Source organism: Panthera pardus, unplaced genomic scaffold, assembly GCF_024362965.1.
Source record: "Panthera pardus isolate Hobbes unplaced genomic scaffold, ASM2436296v1 HiC_scaffold_12, whole genome shotgun sequence".
Lineage (NCBI taxonomy): Eukaryota > Metazoa > Chordata > Mammalia > Carnivora > Felidae > Panthera > Panthera pardus.
The window spans coordinates 76,666,638-76,687,335 of NW_026526677.1; the positions used below are offsets into that span (position 1 = coordinate 76,666,638).

At 43.3% G+C, this 20,698-nt stretch overlaps 2 protein-coding genes across 4 annotated transcripts in view; both read left to right on the plus strand.

Annotated features, from left to right (window-relative positions):
• The window catches only part of KDM4D (lysine demethylase 4D), a 34,196-nt gene extending 30,499 nt beyond the window's left edge, over window positions 1-3,697 (plus strand). For all 3 annotated transcript variants that reach the window (XM_053900224.1, XM_053900223.1, XM_053900225.1), the window contains one exon: window positions 1,202-3,697. In XM_053900224.1, the coding sequence (XP_053756199.1) occupies window positions 1,546-3,123 (1,578 nt within the window). In that variant the 5' untranslated portion in view covers window positions 1,202-1,545 and the 3' untranslated portion in view covers window positions 3,124-3,697. The remainder of the gene's footprint in view (window positions 1-1,201) is intronic.
• Window positions 3,698-16,080: 12,383 nt separating this feature from the next.
• On the plus strand, window positions 16,081-18,765 carry LOC109267055 (lysine-specific demethylase 4D-like). The gene is made up of 3 exons (XM_019449559.2): window positions 16,081-16,125; window positions 16,787-18,559; window positions 18,655-18,765. The coding sequence occupies exons 1-3, from the start codon at window positions 16,081-16,083 to the stop codon at window positions 18,763-18,765; spliced, it is 1,929 nt and encodes a 642-aa protein (XP_019305104.2).
• The last annotated feature ends 1,933 nt before the right edge of the window (window positions 18,766-20,698 follow it).

Below are 20,698 nucleotides of genomic sequence, written 5' to 3' on the forward strand. Positions count from 1 at the left end.
GTATGATGTTTATAAAATTATTTTTTATGTTTCTATGTGGTTTTGTTTATCGTCATTCTATATTATATTCGATTGTATGAATATACCATAATGTTCATCCATTCAATAGTTGATGGGTATTTAGGTTGTTTCCAGTATTTGGCTACTAGAAGTAATTTTGTTATGAACATTCTCAGAGGTACCTTTTAGTGCAGAGTCATGCATGTTACCTAGGCATGTTTCCTCATGTATGCACATGTATGCGTTCAATTTTACACATGCACATGCTCAGTTTTATTAGTACATACTATCCAAATAGTTTTCCAAGGTGAGTGTAATGATTTCCATTATCTTTATTAGAGTATGAAATTCCCATTGTTCCACATCCACACGACCTCTTGTTTTATCATCTTATAAAATTTTAGCCTTTTATGTGGTATATATGTAAAATGGAATACTACTCAGCAACAAAAAAGAATGAAATCTTGCCATTTGCAACAACATGGATGGAACTGGAGTGCATTATGCTAAGTGAAATAAGTCAGTCAGAGAAAGACAGATATATGTTTTCACTCATATGTGGAAGTTGAGAAACTTAACAGAAGACTGGGGGAAGGGAAAGAAAAAATATATATAGTTATGAAGAGGGAGGAAAACCATAAGAGACTTTTAAATACAGAAAATAAACAGGGTGAAAGGGGGTGGGGGTGGGGGTATGGGAAAAATGGGTGATGGGCATTGAGGAGAGCACTCATTGGGATGAGCACTGGGTGTTTTATGTAAGTGATGAATCATGGGAATCTACTCCCAAGAGCACACCATATGCACTGTATGTCAGCTAACTTGACAATAAGTTATATAAAAAAATATAAATAAATAAATAAAAATAAAATAAAATTTTAGCCCTTTGGGTGCCTGGGTGGCTCAGTTGGTTAAGCATCTGACTCTTGATTTCAGCTCAGGTCATGATCTCACAGTCAGTTCATGGGATCAAGCCCCGTGTCTGGCTCTGCTCGGACAGAGTGGAGCCTGCTTGGGATTCTCTCTCTCTCCCTCTCTCTTTGCCCCTCCCACTCCCCCCGTCAAAATAAATAAATAAACTTAAAAAAATTTTTAGCCATTTTTTGAGCGTTCAATAATGTTCCATGGTGGTATTTTATCTGTAACTCTCTAATACTTTTCCTACATTAACTTTCAAAATTTTTGTATTTTTTTCTTTTAGGCTTTGTCTAAACACTGCCCTGAAGACACTACCTTTAGGATACCCACTGAAGACTGAGTGATTCAACAAACCTCAAGAGGACCGAACCAGGTGCCAACAGAGGAGCATCACAGAATTGCAGGCACAGCCACCCACATTTCTGGGCGAATATTCTACCACGAGTGCTGTTCCCTGATGAATCAGCAAGCCTAACAAACATTATCCTTTAATTTGCATAGTAATAGTAGTCCACTGGTGTTTCCAGCTGACACAGACACTCAAATTCATTTTTGAAAAAGTAGCATTTTCCAGCATCCTCAAATATCCAGAAGATATCTAAAAAGTTTGGGCTTTGGTGCTTATTAATGAAAACCATGAAGTCTAAGGCCAACTTTGCTCAGAACCCAAATTGTACCATAATGATATTTCATCCAACCAAAGAAGAATTTAATGACTTTGATAAATACATTGCATACATGGAATCCGAAGGCGCACACCGCGCAGGCCTGGCCAAGGTGATTCCCCCCAAGGAATGGCAAGCCAGGCAGACCTATGACGATATCAGTGACATCTTAATAGCAACTCCCCTCCAGCAGGTGGTCTCCGGGCGGGCAGGTGTGTTTACTCAATACCATAAAAAGAAGAAAGCCATGACAGTGGCGGAGTATCGCCAACTGGCCAACAGCGGAAAGTATCGGACTCCGCCACACTCGGATTTTGAGGATTTGGAGCGAAAGTATTGGAAAACCCGCCTGTACGATTCTCCGATTTATGGCGCTGACATCAGCGGCTCCTTGTTTGCGGAAAACACTCAACAGTGGAACCTTGGCCACCTGGGAACCATCCAGGACCTGCTGGAGCAGGAGTGCGGCGTGGTCATCGAGGGCGTCAACACGCCCTACCTGTACTTTGGCATGTGGAAGACCACCTTCGCCTGGCACACGGAGGACATGGACCTTTACAGCATCAACTACCTGCACTTCGGGGAGCCCAAAACCTGGTACGCGGTGCCCCCGGAGCACGGCCGGCGCCTGGAGCGCCTGGCCACCGAGCTGTTCCCGGGCAGTGCCCGCGCCTGTGACGCCTTCCTGCGGCACAAGGTGGCTCTCATCTCGCCCACGGTCCTCAAGGACAACGGGATCCCCTTCAATCGGATCACCCAGGAGGCTGGCGAGTTCATGGTGACGTTTCCCTATGGCTACCACTCTGGCTTCAACCACGGCTTCAACTGCGCAGAAGCCATCAACTTCGCCACCCCGCGATGGATCGATTATGGCAAAGTGGCGTCTCAGTGCAGCTGCGGGGAGGCCAGGGTCACCTTCTCCATGGACGCCTTCGTGCGCATCCTGCAGCCTGAGCGCTATGAGCTGTGGAAGCGCGGGCAGGACCGGGCTGTTGTGGACCACACGGAGCCCACCTCGCCAGACAAGGGGGAGCTCAGCGCCTGGAGGGAGGCCCAAGCTCCCCGGAGAGCCCTGCTGGGCCTGAGGCACCTCCCACCCCGCCGGGCCACGCGCACCCCTCGGCCTGTGGCCGCTAGTGGTGGGACTGGCCGTCGCACCCCGATGTGCCTGGCCTCCCCACGCTCCTTGCCGGCCCAGACTTCTTCCTCTGATGCCCAGTCTGGGCTTGTCCCCGCCTGCACTTCCCAGGAGGCTGGCCCCACCCGACCACCGACCCCGATTCCCTCTGCCCGAGATGTTCATCCCTCAATGGGCAGATGTGGTCCTGGTCGTCGTCCTCGGGAACAAGGGGCCCAGGGGCCCAGCATCCAGGCCCGGGCCAAGAGGCGTCTCTCGGTGGGAACAACGCACACAGCCCAGTACCCTGAGGCTCTGCCCGGTCCTGTGGATGAACCCTCAGTGGACAACCCTGTACCACTGAGCCCTGGACTCCAGCAACCTGCGGAGGCTTCTGGGTACAGTTGTACCCTTTTCCCCTAAGCCCAGGGGATAATGTTGTAACCTACTGCTCTTGTGTGTGGAGGCTCCTTGAGACCCACCACATTTACATCAGAGCTTTGGGCCAGCCTGCAGGTTACTGGTCTTCAGAGGCCAGTGATGTTGCCACTGATGCGTTGAGTCCATGTTCTTTATCATGTTCGCCATAGTTTGTTCTTCCTGCCAGACTCTGGAGTGTCTTTGGACACTGCTAATTCCTGTGTTGCCAACTGAGGTTTCATCCACTAGACACTCTTGTGTCTCTGTAAGCTAGGTCCTGCTGAGGTCATGAGAGCATAATCTTCCCCAGACTCCTCTGGGCCAATGCTTCTGGGTTTTGATTCTCCTCCAATCTCCCTGACTTTTCTCCAACCCTACCCCTTCCCCCCTTTCTTGCAAAACAAGGCCGTTTTGACCAAATGGGTCAGTAGAGACTCAGAACATAATTTATGATCTTTCTGAGTCTTGGATGTATTCAAAATGTGTTATGGCCAGTATTTGTTCACAAATGTATTAAAGGTAACCACAATGTTAAAATCTAAAATTCGTTTCTAATAAATATTGTGCATTCAAATAATTGAGGGGTTGAGGTTATTCTTTTCTGCACTTTTCTTGATAATTATATCAGAACATTTCAAGCAAGGCTGATTTTTGTTGGCTGGCTGCATTGCGTGATGTTGATGAGGAAGCAATTTGGCAGATGGTTATTGGGTATGAGCTGACCGGGTGGGTGAGGGGATTGGGCTTGCAGCCCTATCTTAAGGGTGACTTGGTGGAAGTCACCTGGTACTTTTCTGGGCAGTAGGACCCCAGCTGCTGGGAGGTGAGCATGCAGGGGACCAAAGTGCCCCATCCCAAGACCTTCTCCCCAAGTCTGCACTGCGTTTTCAATACTTTGCATGGCCCATTCATTGACTCATCCCAGGAGACATGTGCACAAAGAAATGGACAAGGTAATTCTACTTGTTAACATGTGCTGTGAAGACAGGAAAGGGGTGGGATGCTGGAACACACTGGGCAGGGCTAGCCTAGGTTGGAGGAATCACGGAGAGTTTCATTGAGCAGGAGACCTCTGCCAAGACCCAACTAACAAAAAGGAAGCTGCATCCAGAGCTGATTTCCACTTAGAGGAAACAGTAAGTGGAATAGACCCAACATGGAACTTCTGTTTTCTCAGGAATAGAGAGGAAGCTCATTTGTGTCTGGGCATAGAGAGGAAGAAAGAGAGAGGCAAGGTGTAGGATATGAGGCCCTTGTAGCTCATGTAGAGTATCAGGGTTTTTTTCACCTTGACAGGAGAAGGCATTGGAAGTTTGACACAGCCCTTGACATGCTGGGATTTATGGATTTAAGCAGCGAACTAAGTTGTGGTGTGACGATGTGGGGGCAGGAGTAGTTAGAAAGTCCAAACAATAGTGTTGAGAGTCAATGGTTATTTCGATGTCAGAATTGAAAATACACACAAGTGGAAAAACTCAGAATCAGTCTTGGAAATTGCAAGTGAGGGTTGGGTACAGAAGGAAACATTTCAGAGAAGCAAAGCGCCTCTCCACTCCCTCCAGCTCTCCCCTAAGAACATCACGAAAGCTCTGGCATTGGAAGCCCCACGTATCCCCCGAAGGCAAGAGTAATGAAAACATAGTGTTGGGTGGGAATTCTGATGCAGGAATGTGTGTCTCATTCTACACCATGCAGCTGGGCACCCTGGTCTTTCCTAATGTGACAGGAGATGGAAGTAGACTCTGGAATGCTGGGCTTGGGAAGCTGAGCTCAGGGACACCTGGTACAGCGGGTGACGGGGGGGTGGGGGTGGAAGCCCCGGATGGAAGTGGACTGGAAGCATCTGGAAGAGAGCAGCCCTAGAGAGCAACTGGACCCACAGCATATCTTACATAAGCAACGAAGACACTTCGGTGTAACGCGTTACTGAGAGCTTGAGGGGTTTTTTTTGGTCCTTCAATTGAGATCAGTTGTGGATACAGCAGTGTAGGGGAATGCAAGAATTCTGAAAATTTCAAGGGCAATCCCTGGCTCATGTTCCTATTTTAAATGTTAGGAATTGAGATTCTCATTATGTTTCAGGAATCTTACAAACTCTTCTCTGGCAGATAGATGTCCCAGGCAGCTTAGCATAAGCTCAAAAAAAGGGTTGGGTCTTAAAGGGGAAGAAACAAAGCTGATTTCCAGAAAATATCGTTCCCATTGGCATTCCTCTGTTTTCAGCCAGTTATTTTCACATATTTGTTTTAATTTGCCTTGCTCAATAAGGACAAGAAATATTAAGAATGTTGTTCAGCGTACTCAAACTTTTCTAAGCTTTTTAATGTTTGTTTGTTTGTTTGTTTGTTTGAGAGACAGAGCAAGAGAAGAGAAGGGGCAGAGAGTGAGAGAGAGAATCTCAAACAGGGTCAAAGCTGTTGGTGCAGAGCGGACACAGGACTCGATCTTATGAACCATGAGATCATGACCTGAGCCAAAATAAACAGACTGACGCTCAACTGACCGAACCACCCAAGTGCCCCTAGACTAGTCTTCTTGAAAGGACTGGGAGCCGAGGGTGGTATTGAAGGGGCTTCTGCAAGCAGTTTTATTCACAATCCTATTTCATTCGTGGTGACACCCTCAGTGTAGACACTCAGTGTTGACTACTCTTCTCAGTAAAAGACACCCATCTCCAGCTGTCTGTCATGTCCACTAAGGTTTTCCTATGCTCAATCTTGGTAAAGCAAGGGGCATTTATCATAACAATTATATAAATTGCCACTTTTGTTCTCACTGCCATGATCTCTTCTAGACATTTTTAACCTGTGAGAGAGAACAATGGTGAATTCAGTGTATATTCAAGTTTATAGACAAAAGTATATGCAGCCACAGGTAATATGGTGTGCGTGGTCTTATCAACTTATCCCATTACGTTTTATTTTTTATTTTTTTAATGTTTATTCATTTTTGAGAGACAGAGGCAGAGCACGAGCGGGTGAGGGGCAGAGAGAGAGGGAGACATGGAATTCAAAGCAGGCTCCAGGCTCTGAGCTGTCAGCACAGAGCCCGATGTGGGGCTCAAACCCACAGACTGCAAGATCATGACCTGAGCTGAAGTCAGATGTTTAACCCACTGAGCCACCCAGGCACCCCCCGTTAGGTTTTAAAAATTCAATATTACATTTACAAGCTCTGAAGACATTGCTTTATATAGGTCTTAGTCCAACAAATTAAATGAGATCTGTTGTCAATTTTTATCTTATTCACTCCCCTTCTGATGGACAACAGGATTATTTCCAAATCTTTGTGAATTCAAACGCTTTCCTGAACAGCTTTGTATAAAGAAATAGAAATACTATGTTGTATTTAATGATCATTTTCAACTTTCCTAGAACAGTCAGATTGGCTTCCAATTTATATCTCCACTAGCAGTGAGGGAGTTCTAGCTTCTCTATATTTTGGCCCATTCTTAAAAATCACATGCTTTTATGCCTCCTAATATAAATGAGTAAAAACTAGAATCTCATTGTGTTTGCCTGATTGCTAGGAAATCTGCACATATTTTCATATTAGCCATTTGGATATAATTTGTTAATATTGCCTAATCTGAAGTTTTGCCCTCTTTTGGGGGCTAGGGGATTGTTTTGTTTTGTTTTTTGTAGTTTTTTGTTTGTTTGTTTTTTGCCTTTGTAGAGGTTTTGTGATATTCAGGATACTAATTCATTGTGGGTTTGGTGGTTTGTTTGTTTGTTTGTTTGTTTTGGCATGATGAAAATCTCCTAGAGTGTAATTTTTAATATTTTTATATCATTGAATTAGGGTTCTAAAGGTAAACTGAACCAATAGAATATATAGAGATACATATAAGAGGAGCTCTTATTATAGGAATTGGTTCACATGGTTGCAGAGGCCAAGAAATCCAGTGATTTTCTAGATTAATGTTCTGCAAGCCTGACAACCAGAAATATGGTGATATAACTCAGCATGAGTCCAATGGCCTGAGAATCTGGGAGCCAATGGTAGAAGTCTGAGTCTGGGTCCCATCACACTTAAAAGTTAAAAAAAAAACCAGTAAGGGCCTCTGGGTGGCTCATTTGGTTAAGCATCTAACTCCTGACTTCTGCTCAGGTCGTGATCTCGCTGTGCTGAGAAGGAGCCCTATGTCTGGCTCTTCGCCGACAGCATGGAGCCTGCTGGGAATTCTCTCTTTCTCTCTCTCTCTCTCTCTGTTCCCTCTGTTCATGCTCACTCTTATCTCAAAACAAATTAAAAAATGTTAAAAAATTAAAAAAAATTTACCAGCAAAAGATGGGTTTATTCTGGAAAAGGAGAATCACAGGGTGAGACAAAAAAGCTGGGGCAAAACTGTACACGAGTCCGGGGAACAACGGACAGATATGCTTTTTTAAGGAGACCAGGGGTAAGTTAGGAAGGCTCTTTTAAATTAAATGTCCACTGCAGTGAAGTGGGAGTTTCAAATGTGCTGGTTTTTCATTGGCTGAGCTGTTGCCCGAGATGAGGAAAGCACCTCTTTCTCCAGCTATTATCCAGTAATAGCCACCTGCAAGATCAAGTCCACGTAAGGTTGAGTCTGCCTCTTCCTGTTGGGTCCGAAATTGACATGAGAGCTCCCCCTGCCAAAAGCTCCCAGCTCCACTTTGGTGAGGTTCTCCACTACCAATTTTCACAGGCCAAACACCTGGGAACCAGAGGCCCTAAGTCTGATGTCGCAGGACAAGCAAAGCCGCTGTGTCAGCTCAGACCGAGAGGCTGCATTGACCTTTCTTCTTCTTTCATTCCGTTCCAGCACTTGATGACTTGGATCAGCTCACCTGTATGGCTGAAAGTGATCTTTACTCGGTTTACTGATGCAAATGCTAATCTCTTCCTGAGACACCCACGCAGACACACCCAGGAATAATTTCTTTAGCAGCTACTGTGGGCAGCTCTGAGCCCAATCAAGTCCATGCATAAAACTAACCATCAGAGTCATTACATTGGAATGAGTTAAGTATATCAGACATTGCCACCATGGTGCTTTTGGTTCTTTAAGGCCTTTTTTTCCACCCTGAGTTCAAAAAGACAAATTCTTCAGTATGTTTTCTGTTAGTCGTCAAGCTCTGTTTTGAATCTTCAGCCTGCAATCCACCTCAAATTTATGTAAGTGGTGTGAGGTAGAGCTCTACTATTTTTTTTTTTTTTTCTCTCAAAAATAGTCCAGGGGCGCCTGGGTGGCTCAGTCGGTTGAGTGTCTGACTTCGGCTCAGGTCACGATCTCGCGGTCCGTGAGTTCGAGCCCCGCGTCGGGCTCTGGGCTGATGGCTCAGAGCCTGGAGCCTACTTCCAATTCTTTGTCTCCCTCTCTCTCTGCCCCTCCCCCGTTCATGCTCTGTCTCTCTCTGTCTCAAAAATAAATAAACATTAAAAAAAAATTAAAAAAAAAAATAGTCCATTCTCCCCCACCCCCAGTTTGGTGTTCCGTCCCCATTATATAGAGATTCCCAGTTACACAGTATGCATGTCTGGCCTCATCTATCTCGTCTACAGATGTGTTTGTTCGTTGCAACTCAACTATCACAGCCTCATAGTGGAGAAGTCAGCCTTCTTTGTCCTCCTTTCAAGGAATAATCTCGGAGATTCTTTGAATATCTGACTCTACCACTTGCTAGATCTGTAACCTTAAGAAGTTTGCCTAATGTCTCCTTGACTCAGTTTCCTCACCCGGCCAACATGAGGATAAGGAGGAGGACTTCCCTGGAAGGGTCGTTATGAAAATTAAACCAATAATTCTAGGAGCGCCTGGGTGGCTCAGTCAGTTAAGCTTCTGACTGGCTTATGTCATGATCTCACGGTTTGTGGGTTTGAGCCCCGCGTCAGGCTCTGTGCTGACAGCTCAGAGCCTAGAACCTGCTTCAGATTCTGTGTCTCCTCCTCCCCTACTCGTGCTCTGTCTCTCTCTGTATTTCAAAAATAAATAAATGTTAAAAAAATGAATTATTCTATGCAGACTATTTTGAACATGTCTGGTATTGGTACTCTCCCTATGCATTAGCTAGCTACTTTTTAATAATATATGTCCTATTAGTTGTAAAGAGGGACTTCTCTTCATCAAAAGATATGAAAGAGAGCGTGAAAAGGCAAATCAGGGAGAGGAAACAGATACTATATTACTCATATCCAATGCAGAGAGAATATCCAGAATATATAAAGAACTACTTCAAAGAAAGACTGACAACCCAGCAGAAAAATGGAGAAAATGCTTGATTAGGCACTTAACCAAAGAGCATATCCAATTGGACAATATACTAAAGAAAAAATCTCTCACCCTCTTTAGTGATCCCCTGGGAAACGCAAATCATAATGGGATACTCCTGCACGGCCATCTGATTAGCTAAAATAAGAAGGCTGATAAATCATCGAAGGTTTGCAAAAGTGAGGAACCACAAGCACCCTCATATGCAGCTAGTGAGTGTGTAAATTGGTAAAAACTCTCCAAAAACAGTTTGGCAGGACAAAGTTTGAATTTACGTTCTGTGACCAAGAAAGTGAGTTTTAGGTATGAATGCACGTGTGTGCTCCAATGAACGTGTGTGAGAGTTTTCAGAGCAACACTGTAAGAGGTCAAGGGTGGAGGCGACCCAGAGGCCCCTCGACAGTTTAAACGTTTATATGGCTGAACCCATGACTGCCCTGAAACAGAACAGAGTCCAGCGATGGGCGACAACATCAAAATGATCAAAAAAATACACAGAAGGGTACATTAAGGCACACAAAGTAGGATTGTATCGATATGAATAAGGTTAAATAAAGTTTTCAAAAATGGGCACAATTTTAATTTTATGTTGTTTACCAAAATTGCTACGCCCAGTGTCAGGATAGGATTAGTGTCAAAGGCAGTTGGGGCTGTAATACCAGAGGGGACGGACAAGTCACGTTCCTGGGTGTCTGGTGAGGTTTTATTTTCTTGACCTGGGTGGTGCTTGCTCTATAGTTATTTGTTAACAGAACATATAAGCTTTATACGTTTCTGTAAGCACATAGTTCATGGTTTTAAAACGTTAAAAGGAAAACCCCCCTGCTTCCTGTTCTAAAACTATTAAGACCTATAGTGATTCATGAAATCATTTGATTTGTGTTGTGTTTTGTAGACTGTTTGAAAAATCTAGATTATATTTCTAATATTTTTCATTTGAATATCACTTATTGGTGTCTTCTCTTGTTTATGTTATTTTATTATACTTAGTAATACTTTCCTTTTTTAGAACAGTTTTAGATTTCTGAAAACTCGAGCAGGTAGTTCAAAGAGTTCCCATTCCTCCCAACCCCTCCCACTCCCATTTCCCCCTAGTATTAATGGCTTCATTTCGATGACACATTAGTTCAATGAATGAGTGAATACCAATGTTATTTACTAGAACTTCCTTGTTTTTCACAAAAATGCTTATATAGAACCTTGACAATTTTGGGGAGTAGCAGTCAGTTATATTGCAGGTTGCCCCTCTGTTGGAATTCGTCTTTATTTATGATTACCCTTGGAGGAAGATTACAGAGTTACAGTGCCATTTTTGTCACACCATATCAAGGGCAGATACTATCAACATAAGTTATGACTCTCGGTGTTGACTTGGCTGAAACCATGTTCATTTCACGATCTCCATTGTAAAATGACTACCCCCACCCCACTTGCCACTCTGTACTCCTGAAGGCAGTCAGTATTCACAGCCTGCACTCAGGCAGCAGAGTGTTATCCTCACCTCCTTTGGAGTGGAGTATATGCAATGTATCTGGAATCTTCTGCAGGACAGATTTATTGGTCCTTCTCAATTTGTTAATCATTTATATCAGTGTGGACTCACAGATATTCATCTTATACTTTGAGTTGTCATTGAATAGCACTTTCATTATTTTGTTGGCCAGATTGTTTGAGTTCTGGCCATTAGGAGCTCTTTCCTGTGGTTCCTGTGCCCCTTTGCGGTGACTCTCAATGTCTTTATTGGTGTAATGGGTCCTTAATTTCAAGATTTGAAGAAGCTCCAGGCTCAGGTCATCCGTTTCCTGTCCCAGTCCTAGTAACTTCTTTTCCTTCATCAGATTTGCCACTTTTTTTTTTTAATTTTTCCCTAAAAGTATCTGTTTTCTGGGACACCTGGGTGGCTCAGTGAGCTGTGTCCTACCCTTGATTTTGGCTCAGGTCGTGATCTCATTGTTCCCGAAATCCAGCCCCTTTTGAGGCTCTGTGCTGACAACATGAGCCTGCTTGGAATTCTCTCTCTGCCCCTCTCCACTCACACTTCCTTTCTCTTCTCTTTCTCAAAATAAATAAATAAACATCTTAAAAGTATCAGTTTTCTGTTTTATTAATCATCTCTATTTTTGCAGGTGTTCGTTTTCACCTTCGTTTATTTATCATGGTATCATTATTCTGATTTTTTTCCCCTTTTCTCTTGCATAATACCGCTTTGTTTTTCACTGAGTTGAACATACAAATCAATAGCATTTTATATGGATATTATTGTAGGCGTTATGTGGCTTCTAATTTTCAAATAAATATAGTTGTGTTCAGTTTTTTATTGCTGACTTTCAATTTTCTTTCACTGTGGTCAAGATTATGCTCAATATGTTGGTTCCATGGAAATGTTATTGCTATTTATTTTGTGGTCTTATATCAGTAATATTTTAAAAGTTTCATTATTTTTGAGGCAAAGAGAGAGAGGCAGAGAGAGAGAGGGAGAGAGAGAGAATCCCAAACAGGCTCCTTGCTGTCAACACAAAGCCCACCAGTGGGGCTCACATTCACAAAACCGTCAGATCATGACCTGAGCCAAAATCAAGAGTGGGTGCTTAACTGACTAAGCCGCCCAGGTAACCCTTATATCAGTAAATTTTTATAAGTATTTTATATGTATTCAAAAGCATTTTCCATTGTTATTCTTTGTATGTGTGCTTTACTTCCCAGTGCTGTGTGGTTAGGCACATAAAGTACATCACTGTTACATTTTCCTAGTGAGTGTTTCTCTTTGATAACTCTAAACTTTCTTGTATCCTATAAATATATTTGATGTTAATTACAGGTATCTTTTGTTTAATGTTTGCATAGTTTGACTTAGTTTGCTTTGTTTAAAGATTGGTTTAAAAAAAACCAACCAAACAAGAGATTACACAAAGTCGGATGATTACTTACGACCCCAGCCCCAGGATTCTGTTAGATGGGCACTGATACAATTAAAATCAGCTACTGGCCGGGTATAAAGCCAGAGCCATCAGGACGTGAGCTGCATTTGGACGTGAGCTGCTAAGAGTACGAGGTCTCTCCAGGCCCTGGAGTACCTTCAGCTGGAATCAGGATTTTGTTGGTGGAAGGTAGGTCGCTTTATTTGTGCTATTTGCTCTTGTGAGCAAGAGTTATTTTTCTGTTACAAGTTTAAGTTGCTGACTGTAGTTTTATATATGTTTACATTTGAGAAATACACACTGGGACCTCATTTCCTTGGGTTAAAAGAAGGCAGTAAAAACAATTTTATTTTTAGGGGTTCTTGGGTAGCTTAGTGGGTTAAGCGTCTGACTCTTGGTTTCAGCTCAAGTCACAACCTCAAGGTTCATGAGATTCAGACCTGTGTTGGGCTCTGCACTGATGGCTTGGGATTCTCTTTCTTTCTCTTTCTCTCAAAATGAATAAATAAACTTAAAAAAAAAAAACAGTTTTACTTTTAAACTGTGTTTTCAGACTTGTGGAGTTAATATTCTTCTTAATAACTTCTTGGTAAAAATCATAGATTTTCAGGAAAAAGCCCTGCATTCAGCAGGCTGGTATCCAGTAGAATTAAGACGGCTTCTAGACCTGGCTACTGGTTTCTAGAATTGGACTACTACCCCTGCATTAACTAGTTGCAGAATGCTATAGATATTTCTCTATGCTAACCTGTGTCCGGAAACTTTGTTGAACCCATCAGTTTTAATAATTCGTCTTTTAATGCAACATGATTAGGTTTTAATTAGACTGCTTCAAGTGTTTACCCATTAAGGTTGAGAACATCCGGTGTAAACTTAACATGAGCATTTATGTTCTGTATTTTGTTGTTTACATAAATCTTTGCTTCTATCATGGCACTTCTTTCCCTTTTTAAAAAAAATATGCATTAAAATAATAAAATAGGTGTTGAGTTATTTCAAATATTTTTCTGCATGCCATCAGATGATAATTGTTCCATTTGATTTGTGAAGGTATTCAGTAATGCTGGTAGAGTTTTTAAACCATCCTTGCAATACTTTATCATGATGTGAGTGTTTTTTTTTTTTTTTAATGCCATTTCTGGTAAAAATGGGATAAAATTTTATTGGAGACTTTTGCAACTTTTACCCTCAATAATGTTGGCCCTAAAGAGCACTTATCCATTGTCAGTCCCTCTAGGTTTAGCTCCCAGGTTATGCTGGTAGCCTCACAAACAAACCGAATATCATAGTCTAGAAAATTTGTACGAGGCAAGAGTTAGAATCCACTTGTAAGATGGCGTATTAGGTTTTTATGGGTCATACTTAAACAACTTGTTTTATTTTTATTAAGTTTATTAGTATATATAAGTATTCTAGTTTTTTCTTGCACCCATCTAGGATATTTGCACTTTTGAGAAAATTGTCCATTTTTAGTTTTCAAAGTTAGTAGTGCCAAGTTATTTATAAAATTCAATTATAATTTAAAAAATTCTCTACTAGATGTTCTGCTGTATGTCCTCTTATCAAAATGTGGGCTATTTGTATTTTTCATGCTCACGTCTTTTCACTTCTAATTGTCTTTATTAGAATCAGGTTTTGGTTTTGGTGACCACTTCTACTTAAGTTTATTTGTTTATTTTGAGAGGCAGAGAGACAGAGAGAATCCCAGGTAGGCTCCAAGCTGTCGGTGTGGAGCCCGATGCAGAGCTCGGTCTCATGAATCACGGAATCATAACCTGAGCAGAAACAGCATAGGATGCCTAACCCACCAAGCCCTTGGTGATCATTTCTATTGGGTAAAATGTTTCATTCGAAATTGTTTGAGCTCATATCTTTGTTTTCCTTTCTTTAATTTACCTTTGAGGTTAATTCACCCAGGGCTTCACTCATTTATTTACAAACTTGCTCCATTATTCTTGGTTCAGTTAGATGTTTCTCTTTTTTCTGTCTCATGCTTTGCCCTCAATTCCTTTTTTTTTTAATCTTAACTTTACTGAGGTATAATTGACATTAAGAGTTGTGAAATACTGAAAGTGAACATTGTGGTGATTTGATGTATGTACACACATTGTAAGAGGATTTGCCCGTCGAGATGATTAATACAACAATCAGATCACATATTTACTTTTTTTTAATGTATTTTTTGGTGAGAACGTTTAAGTTCTATTCTCATAAAATTTCAATTCTACAGCACAGTTTTATGAACTAGAGTCACCATGGTTTACATTAGATCCTCAGAACTTAGTCATCTTATACCTGAAATTTTGTAGCTTTTTACCAGCCTCCCCCTATTTTTCTCACCCCCAACCCCCCGGGAACCGCTATTACATTCTGTTTCTGTAAGTTTCACTCTTTTTTTTTTTTTTTTAATTTGTTGATTCCACACATAAGTGATACCATGCAGTATTTGTCTTTCTCTATCTGGTTTATTTCACTTAGCATAATGCCTTGAGGTCTATGTTGTCCCCAAAGCCAGATTTGCATCTTTCTCAGGACTGAATGGTATACCCTTGTGTGTGTGTGTTTGTGTGTGTGTGTGTGTGTATCACATCACATCTTCTTTTTTTTAATAGGGAGGTAGAGAGTTATTTTTTATTAAAGATTAATGAACATATAGTATTATACTGGTTTCAGATGTACATTATAATGACTGAACAATCCTTTTTTAAAATAAGTTTATTGTCAAATTGGCTTACATACAGCACCCAGTCCTCATCCCAACAAGTGCCCTCCTCAATGCCCATCACCACTTGCCCCTCTCCCCCACCCCCCATCAACCCTCAGTTTGTTCTCTGTATTTAAGAATCTCTTACGGTTTGCCTCCTTCCCTCTCTGTAACTTCTTTCCCCCCTACCCTTCCCCCATACGTTATGTTTCTCAAGATCCACATATGAGTGAAAACATATGATATCTGTGTTTCTCTGACTGACTTATTTAATTTAGCATAATACCCTCCAGTTCCATTCACATTGCTGCAAATGGCATGATTTTATTCTTTCTCATTGCCAAGTAGTATTCCATTGTGTATATAAACCACAATTTCTTTATCCATTCATCAGCTGATGGACATTTAGGCTCTTTCCATAATTTGGCTATTGTTGAAAGTGCTGCTATAAACATTGGGGTACAAGTGCCCCTCTGCATCAGCACTCCTGTATCCCTCGGGTAAATTCCTAGCAGTGCTGTTGCTGGGTCATAGGATAGTTCTATTTTTAATTTTTTGAGGAACCTCCACACTGTTTTCCAGAGTGGCTGCACCAGTTCGCTTTCCCACCAAGAGTGCAAGAGGGTTCCTGTTTTTCCACATCCTCATCAGCATCTAGAGTCTCCTGATTTGCTTATTTTAGCCAATGACTCAACAATTCTATGCATTACTTAGTGCTCATCATGGTAAGTGTGCTCTTTAATCCCCATCACCTATTTCACCCATCTCCCTACTCACCTCCCTTCTGGAGGCCACCAGTTTGTTCTCTGTATTTAGGAGTCTGGTTTTTTGTATATCTCTTTTTCCTTTGCTTGTTTATGTGTTTTGTTTCTTAAATTCCACATGTGAGTGACATCATATGGTATCTGTCTTTGACTTATTTCATTTTACCACAGTTCACTCACTAGGTCCAAACACATTGTTGGAAATGGCAGGATCTCCTTCTTTCTTACGGCTGAGTAATATTCCGTTGTATATATACCACTTCTTCCTTATCCATTCATTAATGGATATGGACTGGGGTGCGTCCATGTCTTGCTATTGTGAATAACGCTGCGGGAAGCATGGGGTACAGACATATCTTCGATACTGTTTTCAGGTTCCTTCAGGTATATACCAGGAAGTGGATTGCTAGATATCATATGGTAGCTCTATTGAATTTTTTGAGGATCCTCCATACTATTTTCCATAATGGCTACATTAGTTTACATTCCTACCAACAGTGCAGTTTTTGCACTGAAATTCCAATTTGAAGTTAACGTCACTAGACCGATTTTGTTTATTTTGATGCTACGTTAGTATTTCTTTTGTCATTCCTTTATTTTCAAATATTTTGTGCTCTTTCCTTTAGATTTAGCCTTCAAACTTTCTCGAAGAGGCTCTCTGCTCCAGTGAGGTGAGGCGCCACGCATGCACTGAGGCAGGTGCATCAGGAGAAGCCTCAGAGACGCGCGGCTCCAACTGAGGAAGCCTCAGAACCGCAGGCTGAGCCAGGACTTGGTGCAGAGGGCGTGCGCCACTGGGAAACACTCTACTTCCTTCCAGCACGAGATGCTGCCCAGAGTGGCATCCCCCACCCCGTGAACAGGCAAGCCTGGAAGAGATATCACTTCATTTGTTTAAAATTTCAAGTCCCAACTACTGCCTCACTCACATGACACAGCTTTTTTTTTTTTTTTTTTTTTTTTTTTTTAAATAAAGAAAGACTAGAGAAGGTATTATATTACCCCCCTACTTCCTCGGGTATCTAAAACATACCTGAGACCCCAGGAGTCAGTTACTTATTACATTGCAGCCATGAAGCAGCCTAAGAACCCAAGTTATACAATCATGACCTTTCACCCAACCACGGAAGAATTTAAAGATTTCCCCAGATATATTGCGTACATGGAATCCAAAGGGGCACACCGCGCAGGCCTGGCCAAGGTGATTCCCCCCAAGGAATGGAAAGCCAGGCAGGCCTATGACGATATCAGTGACGTCTTAATAGCAACTCCCCTCCAGCAGGTGGTCTCCGGGCGGGCAGGTGTGTTTACTCAATACCATAAAAAGAAGAAAGCCATGACAGTGGCGGAGTATCGCCAACTGGCCAACAGCGGAAAGTATCGGACTCCGCCACACTCGGATTTTGAGGATTTGGAGCGAAAGTATTGGAAAACCCGCCTGTACGATTCTCCGATTTATGGCGCTGACATCAGCGGCTCCTTGTTTGCGGAAAACACTCAACAGTGGAACCTTGGCCACCTGGGAACCATCCAGGACCTGCTGGAGCAGGAGTGCGGCGTGGTCATCGAGGGCGTCAACACGCCCTACCTGTACTTTGGCATGTGGAAGACCACCTTCGCCTGGCACACGGAGGACATGGACCTTTACAGCATCAACTACCTGCACTTCGGGGAGCCCAAAACCTGGTACGCGGTGCCCCCGGAGCACGGCCGGCGCCTGGAGCGCCTGGCCACCGAGCTGTTCCCGGGCAGTGCCCGCGCCTGTGACGCCTTCCTGCGGCACAAGGTGGCTCTCATCTCGCCCACGGTCCTCAAGGACAACGGGATCCCCTTCAATCGGATCACCCAGGAGGCTGGCGAGTTCATGGTGACGTTTCCCTATGGCTACCACTCTGGCTTCAACCACGGCTTCAACTGCGCAGAAGCCATCAACTTCGCCACCCCGCGATGGATCGATTATGGCAAAGTGGCGTCTCAGTGCAGCTGCGGGGAGGCCAGGGTCACCTTCTCCATGGACGCCTTCGTGCGCATCCTGCAGCCTGAGCGCTATGAGCTGTGGAAGCGCGGGCAGGACCGGGCTGTTGTGGACCACACGGAGCCCACCTCGCCAGACAAGGGGGAGCTCAGCGCCTGGAGGGAGGCCCAAGCTCCCCGGAGAGCCCTGCTGGGCCTGAGGCACCTCCCACCCCGCCGGGCCACGCGCACCCCTCGGCCTGTGGCCGCTAGTGGTGGGACTGGCCGTCGCACCATGATGTGCCTGGCCTCCCCACGCTCCTTGCCGGCCCAGAGTTCTTCCTCTGATGCCCAGTCTGGGCTTGTCCCCGCCTGCACTTCCCAGGAGGCCGGCCCCACCCGACCACCGACCCCGATTCCCTCTGCCCGAGATGTTCATCCCTCAATGGGCAGATGTGGTCCTGGTCGTCGTCCTCGGGAACAAGGGACCCGGGGGCCCAGCATCCAGGCCCGAGTCAAGAGGCGTCTCTCGGTGGGAACAACGCACACAGCCCAGTACCCTGAGGCTCTGCCCCTCCCTATGAATGGACTCTTCATGGTCAATCCTGAACCACTGAGCCCCGGACACCAGTTTTATGCTGAAGCTTCTGGGTGCTGTTGTGGCCCTGATCTTCAACCCTTAGGGCCTCCATTGGATCCTGAGAATGCGATGCACCCTGGCCCTTGCCTGCTATCCTTGGACAACATCACAATCAACTTCTCTGACAATGTCCCACTGACTTGCCCCAATGTCACTGGGACTCGGAGAAGATTCCCCAAGGACTCTGATGGGGATTGCAAGGCCCCTGTGAACCTCTCTGAGGTTGTAATGATAGACCACACTTATGCCTCTATGAATCTGACCCCAGCTCCAGTTGCCAGACCTTCCTGCACCCCTGACTGTGATCCTCTGGGTTCAAGTCTGAGGCAGTTGCCCTCTTTGAGCCCTGGGATGTGTTCACCACCCATGGAAGATCTCCAGCCTTTGAGCTCATGACTATTGAAGATTTTGCCCAGTATGGCTGTATCTGACCCTCAACCCCAGGAACCACAGAAGCTCTCAGGCCCACAACAATTCTGTGCTGGGCCTGTCCCAGAGGTGCTTTATTTTCTAGAAAAGACGCATCCCCAAAGATGCCAGCTTCCACTGTATATGCTACATGCCACTGCTCATGTTGAAACTAGACCTAATTGAGTCTGTCAGCCAATTCTGCCTCAGGGATCTTTGTAACTTTATTTTCTTAAAGTTGCATCTGCAAAGCAAGGAAAGTCTAAAATCCTTAACATATATTTTTAGTATCAAGATTATTTATGAGATACCTTCTTAAAAATAAGACAACAGGTCCTAAATGGAGTGTCTTATGCTAAACGCCATGTCACTAAACAGAGACTTAATTTGTGTTTAAATGGAGAAATGGAGGTTTAATCCAGTTAATCAGGAATTGTCTGATCAGTACCAATTAGGTTATCTGCTGATAGACTCCTTCCATCCTCTAAAGGAATGTAACCCCCATAATCAACTCAATTTTTTTTTGCCTAGTATAATTTCCTTCTTCCTCTTCCTTTCTGCCTATAAAAGTCTTTCATTTTGGAGCTCCTTTCTATTGGCTAGATCGGATGCTGCCTGATTCGAATTGATTTTTTCTCAAATAAACTTTTACAATTTTTACTATGCCTCCAGTTTTCTTTGAACAGTCTGAAACAAGAGTGTCTAGAATAGTTAATAGTGAAAGAACAAGCAAAACAATACCAAGTAAAATACAAACAGAAAGTAGGGGTCATGGATCTTTCTATCAGACAGATTAGACTCAAGGGCAAAAGGTGCACAGAAAGGCTTTTTATGATGCCTATGGCTAAATTTCACCCAGAAAATACAGCAGTCATGAATATCCATGCAACTTTGACAAAGTATAAATTACTTTCTAGATGAAAGGTAAATTTAAAAACATAGCTTAAAAAAAAGTTGAGAGAATCTCATTAAAATACGAGAATTTAAGTTACCATATTTATAATTTATAATAATAATAATAATTTATAATAATAGACATTTGGTCTTCATCCCTGCCTCTGGTATAGAGCTCCTAAAACCCTTGGAATCTCCTAAGAAATACAAGTGATAAGGTGTCTTTTGTTGTGTTAATGATGCAATTTTTGGAAAGTCCCAAGTCATCTTAATGTGACTGACCAGAGGAATCAACCTTGTGAATGGATGGTTGGAACTTTCACTCCCACCCCCTTGACCTCCAAGGGAGGGGAAGAGAGACTGGAGGTTGAGTCAATCTCCAATGGCCAATGATTTAACCATTCAGGCTTATGTAATGAAGCCTCCCTAAAAGCCTGAGCAGAGTGGGTTTGGAGAGCTCCTAAGTCCGTGAACACCTTGGGGTGCTGGGAGAGCCGTGCACCTGGGGAGGGCCCGGAAACTCTGCACACGTTCCCTCTACCTTGCCCTGTGCATCTTTTCCATCTGGCTCTTTCTGAGTCCTATCCTTTCATAAAAAATGGAGATCTAGTAAGTAAAATGTTTTCTGAGTTCTGTTAGCCATTCTAGTGAATTAGTCAAACTGAAGAAAGGGGTTGAGGCAGCTCTGATTTATAGCCAGTTGGTCAGAAGTATAGGCAAGTACGGGATGGGGTGCAGGGGTTGGGGGTGGGGGAGCGTGACAGTCTTGACCCTTTAACCTGTAGGGTCTGACACTATCTCCAGGTAGATAGTTTCAGAAATGAGCTGAATTCTCAGACATGGTAGTGTTCTGAGCATTGGTGGTGGTGCTGGTGTGGAGAAACTGGAACACATATTGTAATTGGATGTTCAGGACCCCTTACTTAGTGCAAGACAGAAAAAATGGACAAACTTAATGATGTTGAAAACTTAACATTAACAATAAAGGCAGACTTATGAACCTGGTAATAGACGATACTTGCTTTTGTGAAGTGCCAATGGATCAATCGCAAAAACTGACAT